At 42.2% G+C, this 22,176-nt stretch overlaps 2 protein-coding genes, 1 long non-coding RNA gene and 2 other non-coding genes across 7 annotated transcripts in view; 1 reads left to right on the top strand and 4 right to left on the bottom strand.

The window, feature by feature from the left end:
• Positions 1-1,791: 1,791 nt before the first annotated feature.
• RASL11A (RAS like family 11 member A) lies at positions 1,792-10,715 on the bottom strand. Its single transcript, XM_019736610.2, has 4 exons — positions 3,972-10,715; positions 3,531-3,587; positions 3,347-3,426; positions 1,792-2,484 (listed from the first exon to the last, which is right to left on the bottom strand). Exons 1-4 carry the CDS (start codon positions 4,078-4,080, stop codon positions 2,017-2,019), a joined length of 714 nt encoding a protein of 237 aa, XP_019592169.1. The 5' UTR covers positions 4,081-10,715; the 3' UTR covers positions 1,792-2,016.
• Positions 10,716-10,858: 143 nt separating this feature from the next.
• RPL21 (ribosomal protein L21) lies at positions 10,859-15,423 on the bottom strand. 2 transcript variants are annotated; one of them, XM_019736582.2, is made up of 6 exons: positions 15,154-15,423; positions 12,813-12,891; positions 12,470-12,531; positions 11,822-11,934; positions 11,241-11,391; positions 10,859-11,050 (listed from the first exon to the last, which is right to left on the bottom strand). In XM_019736582.2, the coding sequence occupies exons 2-6, from the start codon at positions 12,877-12,879 to the stop codon at positions 10,961-10,963; spliced, it is 483 nt and encodes a 160-aa protein (XP_019592141.1). In that variant the 5' UTR covers positions 12,880-12,891; positions 15,154-15,423; the 3' UTR covers positions 10,859-10,960. The 2 variants fall into 2 exon arrangements, with proteins under 2 accessions (XP_019592141.1, XP_019592140.1); XM_019736581.2 differs by having other exon boundaries at positions 14,877-15,162.
• Positions 11,651-11,777, bottom strand: LOC141571425 (small nucleolar RNA SNORA27). Its single transcript, XR_012496168.1, has one exon. It is a non-coding gene; the product is annotated as a small nucleolar RNA SNORA27 (small nucleolar RNA).
• On the bottom strand, positions 12,048-12,118 carry LOC141571416 (small nucleolar RNA SNORD102). Its single transcript, XR_012496159.1, has one exon. It is a non-coding gene; the product is annotated as a small nucleolar RNA SNORD102 (small nucleolar RNA).
• A 24-nt stretch (positions 15,424-15,447) lies between the features above and the next one.
• The window catches only part of LOC109449801 (uncharacterized), a 36,558-nt gene continuing 29,829 nt past the window's right edge, over positions 15,448-22,176 (top strand). Inside the window, exons 1-2 of one of the 2 annotated variants that reach the window (XR_012495596.1) lie at positions 15,448-15,524; positions 16,423-16,449. This is a non-coding gene — a long non-coding RNA (uncharacterized LOC109449801). Of the gene's footprint in view, positions 15,687-16,422; positions 16,450-22,176 lie in introns of both variants that reach the window. The other variant, XR_002137756.2, reaches the window with a different exon arrangement.

The raw sequence follows: 22,176 nt of genomic DNA, 5'->3' as shown, positions 1-22,176 counted from the left end.
GGGTACTTCCTGTCCTCACTTGGAAATCCATCACAGGCAGCCTTGGGACATCTCTTGCATTGCTCTTTAGCAGTCACATTACCATTTAGCCTGTGTCCATGGGATATTTGATCTCTGCTCCTTTAAGGCAGAGGAGCCCTGGCGCTGGGTGGCAACCTGGGCGTGCTGGGACACGACCCAACCAAGAGGACCGGTTGTTCTTCTTGTGTCCACACCTGCAATGTTAAGATGAGTGGCAGGAAGCATGGATGGACAATGACAGAAAGAACTCTTGTTCTGAATGTATGCAAACGAGCAAGGAGAATCAGGCACTTTTTAAAAAAATCATGGAATCTAAAATAATATTTTTCCTTAGATATTTGGCCACTCCTTTAGACACAAATTTTCCAGTTTTCTTAACCTTTCATGCCATTTTGCATAGGTAGATGCCCCTCAACCACAGGGAAGAATGGTATGTCCCTCACAGGTCTGGACAGAGGTATCCTTGGAAGAAAGGGTAATGGTGTGTAATGGCCAGAAGCTGCATGTGTCACTTTCATCACTGCCAAGAATCTTTACTCAGAATATCTTCTGTCCTTGTTCTGCAGAAGTGACAATTTGTGTCATTGTAATCTCCCATCATTGTCCCTTGATACTAATAAATAATGCATTCACTCATTTATTCATCAAATATTTACTGAAAACCTACCGCTCCATGTGTAAGCACTGGGCTAGAAGCTTGGAACACGAAGCCATAAAATGCAGTTACTGCCCTCAAGCAGTGCTCCTTCCAAAGGAGGTGACGAATAGCTACATGACATGGTTGGGTTATAACACAAATGCTACAGGAATGGAGGAAAACTCAGAGAAGGCACCCAGAAGCTGAATGCAGCATGTGGCTTGGGTCTTGGGAGATTAGTTAGCCATCCTTTAGGTGGAGAAGAGAGAAACATATTCAAGGCAGAGGGAATAGTTCGTGCCAAGGCAGGGAGGCGTGAAAGAGCTTCGTATATACTGAGAAAGGCAGACTGTCTGTCAGGTGTGTGTGGGGGGGTTTTGGCAGAAGGTGATGATGAGGCTGGAGAGGTGGTAAAGATTAATTTGATGCCATGTCTCATTTATGTCTTATCCAGTAAATAAGGGGAAACCAGCTGCAATTTTTCAACCATGGAAATAAAATGGTTAGGGTTGGTTTTAGCAGTTGTTCTGGTATGAAGAGAGGTGTCATTCCAGAAGCCAAGACACCAGTCTGGCCTAGACTCTTGCTTGCCCGTCTAGGCAAGAGCTGCAAAGGACTAAAGTAAAGCAGAGTGATGCTTTAGAGAAAAATCAGAAAGAAAATTGACAGATCAGATACCCTACTGAATGTGACGCTCAGGGAGGCAGAGAAAAGGAGAATTTTCAGGCAACTCCTGCATGGTAAAGTGCGCTTACTGACATAAGGAATACAGGAAAAGGGTGTTTTGTTTCTTTTAATAAGGGTGGAGAGGATAAACTTCCATTCGCACCAATAAATAATTTTTTTATGTTCGTAATTGTTTAGCTCAGTGCGCAATGAACTCCTTCCCTAGAAAATCACATGATTTCAATTTCATGCCTGTGGCAAAGAGCTCTAATTAAAGACATCCTGCAGTTATTCAGATCTCTTTCCTCCCCCACATACTTTCTTTTCTCCCACCACAGATTCCCTCTACTTAAACCCCTCCCTCTGACACCAATCAGAGTTCAGACTGAGGGCAAACGTGGAGCTGTTCTGGGCTCTGGTGCAAGTATGATTTCTATAAAAAGACATTTAAGAAACAAGGCACAATGTTGCCTTTTTGCCTTTAATGGAAAAGTGGCTAACAGTTACAGTACAAAAAAAAATATTTTATTACAAAAACCAACTTCTAGGCGATCACTGAATTAACACACACACTTACAAACCAATAGTCTGTATAAAAATAAACTCTGAATGTATGATTAAAAAGGGAGACCCCCAGTCTTCTCAGCTGCACAAATGCATGATAGAAAGGAGCCAGTCTGTCGGAGATGGATTTACCCCAATGCAGAGGGGGCTTTGGCTTTGGGAGACAGAGCCTGCTTGAAACGCCTCTTCAGGTCTTGCATGTTGGGAGAACGCGGCCGAGGAATGATGGAGGCCCTTCTCCTCTCCCCACTGAGGCTGTGCAGCTTGCTCACTTCTTTGCAGAGATGCTGAAACACATCACAGACGTCCTGGTAGTTTTCACTGGTGGAAATTTCAAGGAATAGGCTGCCCAGCTCGTTGGCTAGGTGAATGCCGTCATCCGTTGGCACCTGCCGGGCATGCAGAAGGTCCCCCTTGTTGCCCACGATGATGACAGGGACCTTCGCATCAGGGTGGACCTTCCGGATATGCTGGTAAAGGGGGCGGATGGACAGGTAGCTGTCGTAGTCTGTGATGGAGTAGACCAGCAGAAAGCCCTCTGCCCACTGCACACATTTGGACAGGCAGTCGACCACCTGGGTGAGGTTATCTTGGACCTGAGAAAGCAAAGGGAGCCTGGATCAAGGAAGCCTTAGTGGAAGGACCCAAAATAACATCAGAGTAGCCCTTGAAAACCCTTTGAACAAGAAATCACTAAATATAGTTCTTAGATTCTGCCCAGCTTCTGCAGAAGGAGGCTTTTGATACAGAGAGATCAATGCTCAGGCTCGTTCCCTACCTGGATGATTCTATTAGTTGTCACCAGGGCATTACTTTGAACCCCCTTGCTTAGCCGGCAGTTGGTGATAAACAGTGGCTGACGGAAGAATGACTTCAGTGAGAACTTTAAATCAGAATGTCGCAATTTTTAGGGAACTAACTCAGAATAAACAAAACTTTGAAAATAAGCCAAGATAAATATCTGTTCCCAAAACCCATAAAAATATTTTTAGCATGTCCTTCTTGAGAATGTTACAGAAACAAATTCTTTCTTTCTGTTCTTCCACAAGACCTTTTCCTCCCTAGAAGGGAGAGCAATTAGTAACTTGTTAGTCAAGTTACATTCCTGACCAGTGGCCAAGAGATGGTCTGACTGCAATTGCTGACTGACTTGAGGGAAGAGCTTATAACAGAAGCGCTTTTGCAGTCCTTGCCGGAAGAGAAGACCCTCCATCCCACCCCACCAGTCTTGTTAAGGGTTCCATGGCCGAGCTCTGAAATAAGTGGGGAGACCCATCCAGTAGTGATGCCCTAACAGCTAGAAACGAAGCAAAGAGCACAGGAGGAAGCTGCCCAGCCTCCGCGCCCCTTTGGAGGGTTTCTAGCACCCCACTGACTGGCCGGGACAGCCCACTCCTCCATCTAAATGCACAGCAAGCGTGTTTAGACATGTCCCCGCCGGGTCTCGCCAGTCCTTACCTGGATTCCCCCGGGAGTGTCCTGGATCTGCAAGGAGAGCTGGTCTCCCTCGACAGAGACAAGCCGTGAATACAACTTGCCTGGAGAATGAAGGAGAGTGTGCGTTTAAATTCTTACAGTCTCAACGGAAAAAAGGAAATCGGAGCATGCAGCCACAAACGCGGGGACACGGAATTATTCTAACCTGTATTCGGTTCATAATCGCCAATGAATCTCTTGGTCAGGAAGCGCACGATCATTGCTGAAAAGGAAATAGGAAAATCAGCTGAAGGACTCGGACAAGACCGTCAAACACCGACCCTCTCGGGAACAAGGATGGAGGGATGGGCCGCGGCTCCGCAAAACCCAGCGGGCGGCCGTCGCAGCCTCCCGCGCCTTTGGTGGCCGGGAACTGCAGGCACTCGACCTGCCGCAGCGGCCGCCGTTCTCCAACAGGTGCCAACCTCGGCGACAGCCCACAAGTGGATGCTCTGGGAAGCGGCCGGGAAACCGGGCGGGTGGTGTCCTGCGGGTTCCTCCCTGTGCCCTGCCCTCCCAAACCCGCGAGCTCGGCTCTTCCCAGCTTCCAGTGGCCCCGGCCTGGCCCGCGGTGGGCGGCCCCCCGCGCGGTCCCTTAGGCACTCACCACTCTTGCCCACGCGGCTGGCGCCCAGCACGGCCAGTTTGATGTCCCTGGGCAGGAGGTAGTCGGAGGAGGACTCGGGGATGGGCGCGAGCAGAAAGTGCCCGGACATGCTGGGCGGCCGCTGCGGAGAGCGCAAGCCTACCCACCCGGGCCTCGGCCGAGCGGGAGCCGCTGCAGAGCTGGGAGCGCGGCGGACCGCGAGCTGTCACCGCCGGCGGCTTTTAAAGAGCTGGGCGCGCGGGGTGGGCCGCGGCAGCTGCCTCTGGCTCCTCCTCTTCCCCGCCCTCCCGCCAGCGGCGAGCGGGGGCGGGGGCAGGAAAGCGGGGACAGTCACCGCGGGCGGGGGCACCACCTCGCCACCTGACGCGCTCTGCGTGGCTCCAGGTTCCCGAGCCCTGGAGATGCGGCCACCGTCCCGAGAGCGCAGGGGAGGGAGGTCTCCCGCTGAGCTGTGCCTGCAGAGCCCTGGCGACCCTCTCCACCCGCAGAGGCGACCCTGGGTTACTAGACTAGTGGGTGAACCTGAGATCAGAGTTAGGAGCTGGGGAACAAAAGGAAGGAAAAAGTGAAATGAGTTGGATGGTTCTGCAACAATGGGAGGAAGAATTCCTGTCGAATGTTTCCCTTTATATTTTCAAAGAGGGCTGAGGGGTGACATTAATAGAGGAAAAGGGAGGGAGGGAGGGCCCACGAGCCCAGAGTTCGTACCAGCATAAGGTAACCGCAGTCTCTGAGACCTGCCTCAGCTATGTGGAGGCCCCCAGGCAGGAGCTGTTTGCAGCACAGCTGGCACTGGTTGACTCATTAGTGGCCACTCAATAAGCCTTCCATGGGCTGGGAGCTGTGGCTCTGGACTAAATCTCCATCATTGGTACTGACCTGTGTACCTGAGTCCTGCATGTGCTTCACTAGTCAAGTACTGACTTCCAGGCGACAAGTGGAGTTTAGGTCTGGGTTTCAAGGCCCGCCATGGCAAGGCAGACTGGGATGCTATCCTGGCAGGTTAGAAGACTTCCTGCATTCCAGCCTCTTGTCCAATCGCCTGTTAGCCAGCCCCACCCTTATCTACCCCTTCCTCTGTCCTGGTTGAATCAGTTAGCTTTGCTGCATGACAAACTGCACAGAACCAATTGGCTTAAAACAGTGATGCCTCACATTTGCTATCAAGTCTGAGGGACAGTGGGGGTTTTCCTAGTCTAGGCCAGGCTCAGTGGTCTTTGTCATGCACCTGCAGAGCTGGCAGGTGGCTGTGAGGGGGAGGGACAGTGACTGAGTCATAGGTGTCCATTCATCCAGCAGGCTGGCCAACGCTTGTTCTTTGGGGGCTGAGAAGGGTTCCAAGAGAGTGACTGGAAGTGGAAAAGGCCTCTTGAGACTTAGGCTAAGAGGTGGAACCTATTAGCTCTGTTGGCAGTGGGGCCAAAGCAAATCACACCACAAGCCCAAATTCAAGGGGTGGGGAAGTACACTGCCTCCTTGGTGGAGGGAGCTGCAGACAATGGTGAGGGCTGGGATGCAGAAAGGGGCAGAGGATGCGTCCGCTGTTAAATTGACCACGAGGGTTGATGCGCCTCCACCCACCCAGTACCCCAGCGAGCTCAGTCATCCTCGACTCCACGCTCTCACTGCCAAGTGCCGTCATTTCTACTGCCTGCGTTTCTCCGTGTCTCCTCCTCTCCACCCCTACTGTTCACTTCTCAATGGAAGGATCCTGAATAATCCTGAAGGAATAGATGGTGACTAGTTGACTTGTTCCTTCCTTGGAAGCTTCATCTGACCACTGCTGCCATCCACACCTTCTCCCAGTTACTCACTCAGGGCACTGCTGGCAGCACTCACCTGTCACTACTTTCTGATGGAACGTTTGCTTCACATGTCTCCGGGAGGGCAGCATGTGTCTTCAGTACCCAGCACATAGTGGTACCTGGCACTTAGCAAGATCCTGAACAAATGTTCCCTTTCTGAATGAACAAATGAATGGGGTCTTCACTGTGTGAACTGGAAGACAGAAATCACGTGTGTAACCTTTAGCCCAATACTCTGGTTTAGAGAGCAACCTGCTCTCAGGAGCAAGTGTCCCAGGACATGTCCTGAGCTGAACCGCCATATATCAGTTACACTGACTTTTAGCTGTTCACAAGGCAGCCCCCTCAGTTAACCTGAAAGATGTGAAGCAGGGCACCAAGGCCTTCCCTGACCGGGGAGACGGCACCATAAAGACAGTTAATATTTACAAAATATCCTTGAAACTATTAGGTTCCAGGGTCCCTGAGCAGTTCAGTGACGGGGTCTGGGTTGTCGTCTCACATTCTCCTGGCCTCTCCTTGGACACAAAATGGTTCCTGCTTCACCAAATACCAGGTCTTCATCCAAGCAGGCGGGGAGGGAGGGACTCGCTTCCTTTGTCCCTTTTTATTATGAAATAAAATTCTCAGCAGAACTCCGTCCAACTTTCTCTTACATCTCAATGGCCAGAACTGAGAAGCTGGAGAGTTTACCCAAGCATCTAGCAAACTGGGATTAGCAAATCTAGCCTGAACAGACACATTGTTACCACGTTAAAAATCAGGGGCTAGGGGGCCGGCCCGGTGGCTCAGGCGGTTAGAGCTCCGTGCTCCTAACTCCAAAGGCTGCCGGTTCGATTCCCACATGGGCCAGTGGGCTCTCAACCACAAGGTTGCCGGTTCAACACCCCGAGTCCTGCTTGAACATGGCACCTTGAGCTGGGCTGCTGCTGAAGCTCCCGGATGGCTCAGTTGGTTGGAGTTGACGGTTTGACTCCTGCAAGGGATGGTGGGCTGCGCCCCCTGCAACTAGCAACTGGCAACTGGACCTGGAGCTGAGCTGCGCCCTCCACAACTAAGACTGAAAGGACAACAACTTGAAGCTGAACGGCACCCTCCACAACTAAGATTGAAAGGACAACAACTTGACTTGGAAAAAAAAGGCCTGGAAATACACACTGTTCCCCAATAAAGTCCTGTTCCCCTTCCCCAATAAAATCTTAAAAAAAATAAAAATCAGGGGCTAGAAAAAGGATCTCTTGAGCAGCTGTCAATAGGATGTGCCACAAATACCCTTCTTCCCTGGCGTTTAAATGCCTAAATTTTCAAGGGAACAGAGACCTTTCTTGGCAGAATCTTGCATTTATACTGAGCCTTTGCTGAGAGCTCAAAATTTTATTCCATTCTCCTTGGAAAGCTTTTTGCATTTGCAAATACACAAGATAATCCATGACCTTGCAATGCAGGCAATATACTACCAAACAGTGGAATTATAGCCTTGCATAAATTGTTGCTGCTTGTCTTCTATTTGGATCTTTGTGTCGTTATGTAAAACTGGTGCCATCAACCTATCAAGCACACTCAAGTCCTTTTAGAAAGACAATGGAAATGCGTAGGCACAGGTATGGGTATCTGGGGGTGTTTAGAGTGTGAAGGACAGAATTTGATAATATGCAAACATCATGAGGCTTGGGAAGTTATTAACCCTTTACCAGCCAGGTAAGCGTGATTTCTAGCCCTGCGGCAAAACTTTGCCAAGGGTCCTTTAGTTCAACATCCTTCCCATCATCATATCCCCCAGTATCAGTTATCTTTCCTATGTGTCCTAAATCCTTGATATTGCTCTTAGTGGAGACTCAGAGACGGCTTTTCAGTACTTTCTTTGGAATAAGAATTACACTTCTGTCCTCTAAGGTCCCCCCTGTACTTCAGCAGTCACAATGACTTCAAATCTTCTCTCTGTAAGGCTCTGTCACAAAGAATAGCGTTCTAGTTACCAAACATTTGCTAAGAGGACAGCCAAGTGTGAGACCCTCCCACCTGCCTTCACAGACGTCCCATATCAGTTACTTGGCGCTGTCCGCTGGTGTGGAAGGCAGGATGGCGAGCACTGGTCAGGTCAACGGGACGACAACGCGAACTGTTGACTTATTTCCCACGAGCAATTCATCAAAACCTCTCAGCTCGAGTAAAAAAATGCAACCATATCTTCACTTCAGCTAAGCCAGCACCTCATTTTCTAGACAGTAGTGCCCCCATTGAATTTCTTCCAATCCAAACTTCCATAAATTCTAATCTTGCCAGGAAAGTGTGAGAGAACATTTTCTGTCACTTCCATTTGTAGCTTTGTGAGATGGCCTGTCAATCACTCTCCAGGCACTTTCATTGTTTTAATCACAACACAGAACCGTGAGCGGGCAGCTTAGCCACTCCGTGGTACTCTTTCCCTCAGCAGTAACAGCTGCAGGCACTGCCTCAGTTACTACTCATAACCAAGCAACTAGTCTAACAGATGTTGTGACGGTGTTTGCATGAATACGTTTTTTTTCCCTTTAAGTGGGGCTGGGATGAAGTATGCGATAAACTCTTATTCCAATAAACCAAATTCAATTTTCATTTCTCTTTTACTCAATAAATTAGACTTACCTTGTTTGTACTTTAGCAATTGTTTACATTTTGGCATTTCTCACGCTAGCAGAGAAAACACTAACCCACACTAGTGAGAATTTAGATTTTTTTTGCAACATTCAGAGGACAACTTCAGAGTGTGACAGTTTTATTCAACCCTTGGGATTGGGTTCAACTAAAAACAGACCTTTTAAAACATACCTGGCTAGATCAAGAGAATTAACAGTTCAAGAAGTCATGACCTCATTTATGATCATGGCTCTTATTAACAGGGTGAAAAGTTCTAGTTAGAATACTTTTCTTCATTCTCATCAAGTTTAAGAAAATTGTATAGCAAGGAATTTATAAATTCACAATCTGTGACTGTCGTTACTTAAAAAGACCTACATTTCAAGGCAGGCACACAATATGCACTTGCATTACTCAAGAGCTCAGGGAACTTCCGCTCATAGAACCTTGCTAATCTGTATTTGCAGGACATCCAGATGGAGTTGCCCAACAGGGAGCTGGAAATAGAGATCTAGAGCTTCAGAGAAACTAGGCTCTGAAATCTGAATCTCGTGTCTTTGTAATTTCTAAGACAAATTGGTGGTTCTCAAACTTTAACCTGCATCTTAATCACCCAGAGCTTGTTAAAAGTGCTGGGCCCCATCCCAAGTTTGATTCAGTGGTTCTGGGTAGGTCTTCGTGTTTAGTGTTCCCAGATGTTGATGCCTCCAACAGGGAAACTGCATTTTGTGAACCACTGATTTAGATCACCCAGAAAGAACTCAGTGGCAGATGTGGAACATTAAGGTGGAACCAGAATGAGGGGAGCCAGGTAGAACTGAGTCAAGTATGATGGCACAAGCCTCTGGAAGAGAAAAAAATTGCTGGTTCTGTCAACTATTTGGGGAGATAAAGTAAAATTAAAGTCTAAATTTAATTAGCAAGTATTCGGAGACTGGGAAATTAAACTATGAAAGGCAGGCAGGCACTGGAAAAGTTGCTCATTTAATTTGCTGGTTTTAGTAAGGCTGAACTGAAGTCAAAGTAGCAGCAAGTAGGAAGGCCAAGGACACAAGACCCAGAACAATCAGTGCAGTAAGAGCCCTCCCTGCCAAACACTCGCCCCTTGGCTGTCCTTTTATATTCATGCCTTGTTTTATTACAGGGCTTGGGATCTTACTGCTCCTCCTGGACGGGAGGGAACCTTAATGGTTTGCTTCTCTTAACCTCCTTTCCCTCGCAAAGGGAGAAAGTGCCTACTAAAGAGATGGGAATAGGAAGAAATGGCTACGAAATACATTCAGGAAATAGAATTTTAAAATATGTAAATTGAGGGACACGAGTTTAAAATGACTCCAACTGGGCCCATGGTGGTGTCATCAACTAAGACTGATAAACACAGAACAGGAATGCCAACTGATATAACTGGCAAGATTTTCCTTGTTTTCTGTGGTAGTGGTAAATTCTGTTGACCAATATAATTACATTCAAACACAACTCTCTACCATTAGATGTGAACCTAATGGGCAGTTAACCACCATTTGAGTTATGTTAGGCATTTACCGTTTCTCAACCAGGTTTGCTGGATTCCAAAGCAGACCTATTACCATCACACTTCACTGGAGAACTGAAGGCCATCAACACTGGGTTTTTACCCATTCACAGCACTGACTGAAGTTGTGAAAAATGAACAGGTTCTTGTCCTTGAATCTATTAGTGCGCAAGAGAATATGAGAAGTCAAGGTTTCCATTTTAAACAGAGACTGTATTGGTACAGCCATCAGAGAAAGCTGCAAGCAGCAGGGATGGTTATGTGGAACTGGAGGTTTGCCACATCCCAGTAGATATCCGGGACACAGAATAACCTAAATATGATCCAACTATACAAAGTAGCCTTAAAATCTTCCCAATAATGAGGCAATACAACACTAGTGATTGAGGCCTGATTATGGAGCCAGATCACCTGGGTTTGAATCTTTGCCTGACACTTTGCACCTTTAACCTTGGGCAAGTTAACTGTGCCTTAGCTTCCTCTTACGTAAGTTGGGCAAAATAGTACTTACAAGATTTTTGAGTAAATTATGTAAAGTGCTTAGAATGCCACACAATATACTAACTGCTATATAAATTTTTAACCTTGGTTAAAATAAAAAAAGGTATTCTAGTTCCAAATTACACACAAACACTATAATTTTCTGAGTCCTGTTCCATGAAAGGTGGAAGCAACTGACAACTAGTATGTAACTCACAAAGAACAGGTTGCTTTGAACAATCTATTTTTAAGTAACAGGCTTCAAAGGCGTTCCTGATCCTTAAAATAAGCTATTTATCATGCAATTATGAGTAATCAACTTTCCCTGAGCTCATTGTAATGCAACACATGCAGTTTCCTAACAAATGGAGTATATTCTGTCACACAATAAACCACTTCACATCTTTCAGCAAGAAGAAACGCTACATTAGAATAGAAAGACATCAGCCAATGAATTAGGACACAAAAGTTTTCTTTAAATATTTCTTTGGGGGAGGGGACGCCATACTCCTCAATGAAGAGAAATATTTTTACAGAGGTCTTTTATTTTTTTACACTTATGCCATGAATTCATAGGGAATGGGTTCCAGCAGCTCAGGCTCCTTTCCATTGGTTCTCACAAAGTGTGCTTCTCTGGGTGGGGCAGGCTATTAAAAAGACAAGGTAATAATTATGTAAAGTACTGTAACTCAATTTCAAAGTGCTGTCAGAACCAAATGAAATTAACGTTTGTATTCAACTCCTTCACATCACTAACTTTCATTTAAAAGAAACTTATCACTGAGCAAGTTTTAAAATTCCCGAGACCAACCAGGAAACCCTTTGTCAAGCACTTACCTGGCGTTTCAGTTGAACCCAGGTACCTTTCTCTTTGGCTTCCTTCTTTTTCTGATCATTTTCCTTCACCCGTTTCAGGAAGCTGTCTCGGCTCTTAGAGTGCTTAATATGCTCAATACGAACATTAATTCTCTTGGCAAGAATCTTGCCCCTAGCGAAAGCAGAAATTCTTATAAATGCTTTGTACAAAATATAACCAAAATTCAAAACTCTTCTGGTATTTTCGTTTATTAAATAAACCATGAACATTTTATCCAGATAGGTTAAGGTGTCAGACACTGAAATACTAGAAAATTTAACGAAAACCAGATCACTAATAAAATTTACAACGAATTAAACTTTTTATACTCTAAAACCTAGAACTAATTAATACCAAACCCCGTAAGACTTTCTCCAGTAAGGGTATTTCAATTTGTTTCCTCTGACAGGATACAAGACAAACACCCAGTTTGCTTGAGTTTTAAAAGGATATTTCCTTTGCCCCACTTGAATGACCAATAAAGACATAAGTCCAATTGGCAAAGTGAAAAGGGGGTATGAGGGAATGCTAAGTAGCCACAAAGAACAATGACATTACTTACTTGACTTGTTTGTTTACAACAATGCCAACCGCATGCTGAGTAACATTGTAGACCCTTCCCGTTTTGCCATGGTAACATTTGTGGGGCATTCCTTTTTGAACAGTGCCCATTCCCTGTTTAAAGGAGATAAATGTTATGCCAGCAATTTCCCTTCCTTTTAAACCCTGACTTTTATTCAAGTATCCAAGACACTCTAAGATTTTTCTCTTTTAAATGGCAACTCAAAAGCTTTCAGAGCCGGTGAAATGCATTTTTCACATTGCTTTATGCAATCAAAAAGACAATCATCATTAAGCTTTAGAGTGCCAGGACACATTTAAATATTGGTCACAGGAGAATATAGCTTTTGCTGTTTTTAAATTAGTTATCTCTATCAATTGTTAAATTTTGCACTAAAGTATTCCTTTTCATCTCAACAAACTCTCATGATTATTTTCCCCAATTTTTCCACTGGCTGTTAAAACTGGTTTTGAAAGTAAAATTAAATTAGCTGTTCAATACTCTTGTATGAGCTTAGTCAGGGAACGGATTTTTCCCATTTAGGTGGATAAAAATGAGCCAACAGGTGACATATACACTAGTATTTTAGCTCCAATATTAGATTAAGTCTAACTTTTCCAACTTGTTACTTCCCGTTTTATAATTTACCTTGATGTCTACAATATCACCTTTCTTGTAGATTCGCATGTATGTGGCCAAAGGAACAACTCCTAAAAAAGCAAAAACCAAAACAAGTAGTATCAAGATTAAGAAGAATCAAAATACACAACCTTACTAGTTTTCAACACACACCATCTTTGACAGTTATGTACATTTTAAAATCTTGCTAGTTGACGATTTAAGTACTATATAAAATTCATGCTTATTACAAAATAGATAGGTGCTAGTTAATTTATATCATTAAGAATACATTATATGAAATGCAATACAAATGTTATTCATAAAACACAAATATATGCCACGATTTCTCTCAGAGAGTAAATCTACTCACCATGTTTTCTAAAAGGCCTAGAGAACATATAGCGGGTGCCTCGCCTCTTTCCCTTTGTGTTGGTCATTTTGACGAATTACTGAAACCAGAAAGTGTAACAATCAAGCACAACCACAAAATTGATTATTTACCTCTTTAACCAAAAATACTGTAATTTCAAATGGTTGCATTCTAGCAGCAATGTCAGAATAAGGAAATAATCCAAAAAGCTGGCTCACCAACCAATATTTCTTATGAAGGGTAAAAACCATCATTTTAGCAAAATCTTTGCCAAAACTGCCTAAGTTCTATAACATTAAAACTCCTCAGTAGCAGAAGTGGATTTTAGAACGCCAAAACAGTACTTCCCCTATTAGAATATAAAAACACAACAGGACCTCTACCACACTATCTGTGGAACCTAGGCTAGAATGCCACAGGCACTGGAATTTATTGTTGGCATTGGAACTTATTGTTGGAAAGCATAACAAAACTCAGCACTGCATTTTTACATGGTGCGTTAAACAAACTCCTTTTCTTACAAAGTTAATGACAGTATATCTTATACAGAATCTATTAACTGTCAAAATCTCCAACTCTTCACATTTCTAATTGTTTACACAATTCTTTGTTAGGTAATGTATAATGTAGAGGGGGAAAAAACCAAGTTTTATAACCACTGACCTAATTTTGACATAGGTTCTGCCACTTACTTGCTGGGAGCCCTACATTTATTCCTGATCACCTGTAAAATGGGATTAATACTTTTATAATGAACTGAGGTCATGTCTACAAAGCACTCAGCAATTCCTAGCTCGTGCTCACACAAAGTGCCTACTAGTAAGTGGTAACTTATCATTGCCTAAGAATTCACCTACAGGCATTTAGAATGGAACGTTTCACTTGGTTTCCCAAAAGGTCAAAGTAATAGTTCCAATTGCTTCGGACAGAACTACCATTGCTGGCAATTACTCCTACCACACGGCAAAATATACTCAAGTCAGGCTTAACCTGTTGACAGTGTTGTAACATAAATTAGTTTCAATTTATTAACACTCCTTAACCTTAAAGGAAACTGACTCCAAAGTACCTTCTCCATATAACGTGTATGGCGAGGAGACAAGAATGTTCCACCTAATCCAATAAAGCCAAACCATTCTCATAAGGAATGCATCCTTTCCTTTTAAAAGGCAGCTAAGGTCTATTAAGTGCCAGGAACATTTCAATCTTCACATTCTCTATTAAGTTCAAATACACTGTGCAAAGTTCATGAACAAGGAGATACTCTGCAGGTCCAAGTCACTTCATGTCAGAAAGTGGCAGAATCAGTAATGGGAGTCATTTCTGACCCCAGCGCCTCAGCTCCTGTACCAGACCCATTTTCCCGAGTAAGAAATTCATTTCACATCCCGTAAAAGTCAAACGAGTTTTTAAGATACTTAAGTATCAATGCAAAGCGATGATACTTTAGATTCGATTATTTCCAAACATAGGACCCATTACGGGATACAACCTGCAGTTTGCTTAACTCGGGTAGCTACTATCTACAAACTAGACACCCCCCCCAAAAAAAAAGAAAGAAACTACGATTAAGTGGTTATTCAATAACTTTCCCCCTGAACTTCTAAATCAGACACAAAGCTATTCGGGAATCCATTCATTCAACACAAGCTATGCTAGCACTAACAAAACGGCATTTGCATGTGGCAAACTTAGTATTTTCGTTTCTCCAATTGAGATCGGGGCCAAAATTAAAAACTGGAAATCATTTCATGCACCAACGACGAGAGGTCTGGGCTCATTATCCATGTCAACATAGTGGCCACCTATCCCGTTTTCCGACCCCGAGTCCAGGCTTTCACACACACAACTAGGCCTCACCGAAGATTAAAACCGACACCTCGTTTTAAACCGTTCCCACTGCCCTGAAGTCCCAACTCGACAGTATTTCAGGTGTAGGGTTTAGGTTACGGGTAAAAATGTCACATTGAAAGGAATTCGAAAGGCATCAGACGAGTCTGTCCTTCCGAGAGGACCCAAGATAGCGGGGCAGAGACACAGTTAAGAATTCCTGTCCAGACTGACCAGTCACCACACCCCGATGATTCGGCCTCGTTTTACTCGAGCCTGGCCCCTGCAGAGCCGTGGCATAAGAATCTGGTTCACAGCCGCAGCCCAGGCCCGGCCCGGCCCGGAGCACGCCACTCCTAGCCTGAATGGCCGTAACTCCACCACCTAAGCCACTGGGTCCCAGACAGTTTACACAGTCTTGCTAGGGCCCCAGCGCATGGTCTTAGCGGCCAAAGGGTTAGAACTCAAGGCCGTGCAATGAGACCTGCGGAGAGCCACGCGCGTGGCCTACCTGGAAGATGGCGGTCCCGGCCGAAAAGGAGGAGGCGGAGCCGCGGCGCGCGCCTTACAAGGGCCTGCGGGCTGCCCGCGGCGGTGCCTGAAAGAAACGCCAACCGAAAGCGCCTCTTCTGGGGTTAGGGAATGTACCTGAGAACAAGGAGAGCCTGTCAGAATATTTTCCTTTCTTACGAAAAATAGGCGATGGACCAATATAACCTGATACTTGGATCTTGCCAGACAGCCCGGAAAAGGGCTTTCAAAAGCGACACCATATCGCTTACGTCCTGAGCGTGCGGACGTCCGCCCTGCGTTAGAGGTTACGCCGGAAGCGAGCGTGTGGCTGCGTCTCTGGGCACCAAGGAGTGGTTTGTCCTATAGCGTGTGAGTGTTTTACGGTGCTCGTAGCTGCTGGTTGGTTGGTTGTATAAATGACTACATGGCCACAAAATTCAAACTATAGTAAAGGCAAGAATATTATCAAATTTGTATGTCTTTCAAAAGCGCCCCCACCCCAAATGCGGCAGAACATACTACGCAGCTGCGGTAGGTGCCTAAATGTTGCAACCCCTTAGGAAAGCTTTTGGGCAAAATCTAGTGAAACTGAAACTGTTCAAATATTAAATCCCAGCGTTCCGTCCAAAGTACATATTTTATAGAGACTGATATATAGACAATGATGGCACTGTGAGTAGAAGCAAACAATTGGAAACATCCATCAATAGGAGAGTAAACACGTTATGGGATATCTAGGATGGAATATTACATGCCAGTAAGTTAAGACTGAACCTAGAAAGAGGACGAGGCAAAAGAGAATGGTGTAGAATATATGCACTTACGACAATTTATGTGCATACAATTTAAAAACATGTATTGTTCAGGTATGTATGCATATGTAGTGCAAGTAGTCAAGAAATACAAGGAGATAAAAATCAAATTTAGAAAAGTGCTGATGTCTGATAGGAAACTATAAAAGAGGTATAAGAAAGGCTTTAACTGTTGATAATTTTAAACCTGGATATTGAATATAGAGGTCATTGTGTTATACTATTTAATATGTATTAATAGAATTTTTTAAGAGTAGCTTTAGATTTATTTTTAAAAATTTGAGAAAGTAGTACAGAGGTATCATACTTGACACCTAATCTCCTTTTATTAACCTCTTAAAACTAGTATGATATATTTGTAAAAATTAATGAGCCAGTATTTTATATTATTGCTAACTAAAGTTCGATGTTCATTCATATTTCCTTAACTTTATAATATCCTTTTTCTGTTCCAGGATCCCATCCAGGATACCACATTTCAGGTATTTATCATGTCTCCTTATGCTGTGGCAGTTTCTCAAACTTTCCATGCTTTTGATGACATTGACAGTTTTGAGGAGTACTGGTCAGGTATTTTGTAGAATGCCATAATAAGGAATTTGTACGATGGTTTTCTCATAACTGTATGTATTGTTTTTTAAGTTTATTTTTTGATTACAGTTGACATGCAATAATATATTAGTTTCAGGTGTACAACATAATGGTTAGACATTTATATGCCTTAAGAAATGAGCACCACAAGTCTAGTGTCCATCTGACACCATATGTAGTTATTACAATATTATTGACTATATTCCTTAAATACTGTACTTTACATCCCCGTGACTATTTTTATAACTGGCAATTTGCACATCTTAATCCCTTCACCTTTTCCATCCATCTCTCTTAAACCCCCCTACCATCTGGCAACCATCAGTTTATTCTCCGTATCTATGAGTTTATTTCTGTTCTATGTCTTCATTTGTTGTTTTTAGTTTCCCCATATAAGTGATGTCGTATATTTGTCTTTGTCTGTCTGACTTATTTCATTTAGCATAATACCCTCTAGGTCTATCCATGTTGCAAATAGCAATATTTCATTCTTTTTTATAACTGAATAATATTCCATTGTATATATGTACTGCCTCTTTATCCATTTGTCTGTTGATAGACCCTTAGGTTGCTTCCATATCTTAGTTATTGTAAATAACACTGCAATGAACATAGGGGTGCGTATATCTTTTTGAGTTAGTGTTTTGGATTTCTTTGGTAAATACCTAGGAGTGGAATTGCTGGGTCATATGGTAGTTCCATTTTTAATTTTTTGAGGAACCTCTATAGTATTTAACATAGTGGCTGCACCAATTTGTTATCTTACCAACAATGCACAAAGGTTCCCTTTTCTCCACATCCTCACCAACACTTCACTTGTTTGTTGATTTATTGGTGATAGCCTTTCTGACTGGTGTGAGGTAGTTTCTCATTGTGGTTTTAATTTGCATTTCCCTGATGTTGAGCATCTTGTCATATGTCTGTTGGCCATCTATATGTCCTTCTCGGAGAAATGCTCATTCAGGTCCTCTGCTCATTTTTAAATTGGATTGTTTGTTTTTTTGATATTGAGTTGTATGAGTTCTTTATATATTTTGGATATTAATCCCTTTTCAGATATATCTTGCAGATAACCTCTCCCATTCAATAGGTTGCTTTGTTTTGTTGATGGTTTCCTTTGTGGTGCAAAAGTTTTTTGGTTTAATGTAGTCCCATTTCTTTATTTTGCTTTTGTTGTCTTTGTCCTGGGAGACTATCCAAAAAAACATTGCTAAGACCATGTCAAAGAGTTTATTGCCCTTTTTTTTCTAGGAGTTTTATAGTTTCAGATCTTACATTTAAGTCTCTAATCCATTTTCAGTTTATTTTTGTATATGGTGTACGAAAGTAATTTAGTTTCATTTATTTGCATGCATCTATCCAGTTTCCCAATACCATTTATTGGAGAGACTGTCTTTAACCCATTGTATATTCTTGACTCCTTCGTCATAGATTAATTGACCAGATAAGCATGGATTTATTTCTGGGATCTATTCTATTTATTGATCTACGAGGTCTGGCAATTAAGTTCGCAAACTTGCCACCATGCACTTATATTGGCAGCAGTGTCCAAACAGATCAGTAAGGTTTCATAATATTGGTATATCAGTGTCTCACAGCTGTGTTCGTGTCGATGTGTGGTGGTGTCTTGCTGAGTGGTGTTCATTGTTGTTGTTGAGTGTTTTTGTGTGCCATCGCGAGAGTGTCTGAGCTTCAATTAGAGCAACGAACAAACATTCAGTTTCTTGTTAAACTTGGCAAGAGTGGAAGTGAAATCAGGGACATGTTAGTCCAAGTTTATGGGGATAATGCCATGAAGAAAACAGCAGTGTGCAAATGGATTCAACGTTTTTCTGAGGGGAGAGAATGCGTCACTGATGAAGAGAAGTCAGGGTGGCCAGTAACCAGCAGAACTGATAAACATAGCAAAATTCGTCAAATTGTCCATCAAAATTGTTGACTGACTGTGAGAAGCATAACAGACCAAGTGAACATCAATAGAGAAACAGTTAGGAAAATCTTACCTGAAAATCTTGGCATGAGAAAGGTGTGTGTAAAAATGGTCCCGAAGGAGCTCACCAATGAACAAAAGCAAAGGAGAGTCAAAGTTTGCCAAGACCTTTTGGAGAGGCAAGATAGTGTTTTGGGCTGTGTTATCACTGGTGATGATGAAACATGGGTGTACCAGTATGACCCTGAAACACAGTGTCCAAGCGCGCAATGGAAGTCAGCCAGTTCTCCACGACCAAAAATGTTCTGTCAGTCCAAATCAAGAGTCAGAACGATGTTGCTCACCTTTTTTGATATCAGAGGGATTATTCATGATGCATTTGTACCAACAGGACAAACAGTTGACCAAGTTTACTATTTGGAAGTGCTGAAGAGGCTGCATGAAAAAGTTAGATGAAAACGACCTGAACTTTTTGCTAACAATTCATAGCTGTTGCATCACGACAATGCACCAGCTCACACGGCACTGTCTGTGAGGGAGTTTTTAGCCAGTAAACAAATAACTGTATTGGAACACCCTCCCTACTCACCTGATCTGGCCCCCAGTGACTTCTTTCTTTACCCAAAGATAAAGAGAATATTGAAAGGAAGACATTTTGATGACATTCAGGACATCAAGCGTAATACGATGACCGCTCTGATGGCCATTCCAGAAAAAGAGTTCCAAAATTGCTTTGAAGGGTGGACTAGGCACTGGCGTCAGTGCATAGCGTCCCAAAGGGCGTACTTTAAAGGTGACCATAGTGATATTCAGCAATGAGGTATGTAGTACTTTTTCTAGGATGAATTCGCAAACTTAATTGCCAGACCCCATATGTGTCTGTTTTTTAGTACCATGCTGTTTTGATTACTATAGGTTTGTAGTATAGTTTAATATCAGGTAGCATGATAACCTCCGTCTTTGCTCTTTGTCAGTATTGCTTCAACTATTTGGGGTATTTTGTGGTTCCATATACATTTTAGGATTATTCTAGTTCTGTGAAAAATGCCATTGGTATTGTGATAGAGATTGCATTGAATCTGTAGATTGTTTTGGATAGTATGGTCATTTTAACAGTATTACACCTTCTAGTCAATGAGCATGGTATATCCTTCCATTTATTTGTGTCGTCTTCAATTTCTTTCTTCAGTGTCTTACAGTTTTCTGAGTACAGATCTTTTACTTCTTTGGTTGAATTTATTCCTAGTTATTTTTTTCTTTTTGACTCAATTTAAATACGATTGTTTTCTTAATTTCTCTTTCTGGTAGTTTGTTTAGTGGTGTATAAAAATGCAACAAACTTCTGAATATTAATTTTGTATTCTGCTCCTTTACTGAATTCATTATTAGCGCTAATAGTTTTTTTGGTGGAATCTTTAAGGTTTTCTATATATAGTATCATATCACCTGCAAATAATGACAGTTTGACTTCTTCTTTTCCAGATTGGATGCCTTTTATTTCTTTTTCTTACCTGATTGAGATCGCTAGGACTTCCAGTACTATGTTGAATAAAAATCGTGAAAGTGGACATCCTTGTCTTGTTCCTTAAAGAAAGAGCTGAAAGCTTTTACCATTGTGTATGATGTTAGCTGTGGGTTTGTCAGATATGGCTTTTATTATGTTCAGGTATGTTGCCTTCATCCCCACTTTGCTGAGAGGTTTCTGGTATAAATGAATGTGGGGTTTTTGTCAAATGCTTCTTCTGCATCTATTGATATGATTATATGATTTTTATTTTGTTTGTGTGGTGTGTCATTTTAATTGATTTGTGGATATTGAACCAACCTTGCATCCAGTAATAAATTCGACTTGATCATGGTGAATGATCTTTTTAATGTATTGCAGAATTCAGTTTGCTAATATTTTGTTGAGGATTTTTACAACTATGTTCATCAGGGATATTGGGCTATAATTTTCTTTTTTTTCGTGGTATCCTTGTCTGGTTTTCTTATCAGGATAAATGCTGGCTTCGTGACATGAGTTAGGGAACCTTCCCTCCTCTTCGTTTTCTTGGAACAGTTTGTGACGGATAGGTATTAATTCTTCTTTGATTGTTTGGTAGAATTCACCTGTGAAGCCATCTGGTCCAGGATTTTTGTTTGTTGGGTTTTTTGATTACTGATTCTATTTCGTTGGCAGTTATCGGTCTGTTCAGATTTTCTGTTTCTTTCTGATTCATTCTTAGAAGATAGCATGTTTCTAGAAATTTATCCATTTGTTCCAGGTTGTCCAATTTGTGGGCATATAATTGTTCATAGCATTTTCTTACAGTCCTTTGTATCTGTGGTATCTGTTGTCACTTCTCTCATTTTTTGTTTTATTTATTTGTGTCTTCTCTCTCCTTTTGTCTTCTTGATGAGTCTGGCTAAAGATTGATCTTTTCAAAGAACCAGGTCTTTGTTTCATTGATCTTTTGTTTCTTTAGTCTCTGTTTCATTTATTTGCACTCTGATCTTTATTATTTCCTTCTTTCTACTCATTTTGGGCTTTCTTCTTTTTCTAGTTCCTTTAGGTGTAAAGTTAGATTGTTTATGTATGATTTTTCTTTTTTCTCGAGGTAAGCCTGTATTGCTTTGAATTTCCCTCTTAGAACTGCTTTGGCTGTGTCCAACACATTGGGGTCATTGTGTTTTCATTTTCACTTGTCTTAAGGTATCTCTTGATTTCCTCTTTGATCTCATTGCTAACCTGTTCACTATTTAGTAACATGTTATTTAGCTTCCATGTCTTTGTGTGTTATTCAATTTTCTTCTTGTAATTGATTTATAGTTTCATACCATTGTGATCAGCGAGCATGGTGATAGGATTTCAGTCTTCTTAAATTTTTTGAGACTTGTGTTGTAGTATAACATGTGGTCTATTCTGGAAAATGTTCCATATGCATTTGGAAAGAATGTATATTCTGCTGCTTTTATTTTTTTATTAGTTTCAGGTGTACAAAACAATGTAATAGTTAGACATTTATACCCCTCACAAAGTGATAACCCCGCTCCCCCAATCTCTATCCCTCTGACATTGCACACAACTGTTAACATTTCCACTGTCTCTATTCTTTACGCTGTACTCTGCTTCCTGTAACTATATACACATATATGTATATACACATATATATGTACATATATGTATAAAATTACAGTTGCCGTTCATTATTATTCAGGTTCAGGTTCGGGTGTACACTGCAGTGGTCAGGCATATTCTGCTGCTTTTAAGTGAAATGCCCTAAAAATATCAACTTCATATGTCCTAGTGTGTCGTTTAAGGTTACTGTTTCCTTGTTGATTTTCTATTTGGATGATCTATCCATTGATGTCAATGGGGTAGAAAGTCCTCTACTATTACTGTATTACTGTCTATCTCTCCTGTTATATCCATCAGTATTTGCTGTATATATTTAGGTGCTTCAACGTTGGGTGTATAAATGTTTACAAGAGTTACACCCTCTTGTTGGATTGACCCCTTTATCATTGTGAAAAATCCTCCTTTGTCTCTTATTACAGCCCTTGTTTTAAAGCCTGTTTTATCTGATATAAGTATTACTATCCCAGGTTTTTTGTTTGTTTGTTTTTTGTTTTCATTTCCATTTGCATGAAATAATCTTTTTGCATACCTTTCAGTCTGTGTGTCTTTCGATCTGAAGTGGATTCCTTG

This window comes from Rhinolophus sinicus, linkage group LG04 (genome assembly GCF_036562045.2).
Source record: "Rhinolophus sinicus isolate RSC01 linkage group LG04, ASM3656204v1, whole genome shotgun sequence".
NCBI classification, from domain to species: Eukaryota; Metazoa; Chordata; class Mammalia; order Chiroptera; family Rhinolophidae; genus Rhinolophus; species Rhinolophus sinicus.
Note: the sequence above shows the minus strand (reverse complement) of the source record. Positions and strands in the feature narration are given on the sequence as shown.

Excerpts from the sequence above, each read along its gene's own strand:
- RPL21 (XM_019736582.2), bottom strand. The coding sequence starts at position 12,879 with ATGACCAACACAAAGGGAAAGAGGCGAGGCACCCGCTATATGTTCTCT. Across the intron at positions 12,532-12,812 it reads TAGGCCTTTTAGAAAACATG|GAGTTGTTCCTTTGGCCACA; the intron begins GTGAGTAGATTT and ends TTGCTTTTTTAG. Across the intron at positions 11,392-11,821 it reads GTTGTAAACAAACAAGTCAA|GGGCAAGATTCTTGCCAAGA; the intron begins GTAAGTAATGTC and ends TGCTTTCGCTAG.
- RASL11A (XM_019736610.2), bottom strand. The coding sequence starts at position 4,080 with ATGTCCGGGCACTTTCTGCTCGCGCCCATCCCCGAGTCCTCCTCCGAC. Across the intron at positions 3,427-3,530 it reads CGATTATGAACCGAATACAG|GCAAGTTGTATTCACGGCTT; the intron begins GTTAGAATAATT and ends TTCATTCTCCAG. Across the intron at positions 2,485-3,346 it reads ACACTCCCGGGGGAATCCAG|GTCCAAGATAACCTCACCCA; the intron begins GTAAGGACTGGC and ends TTGCTTTCTCAG.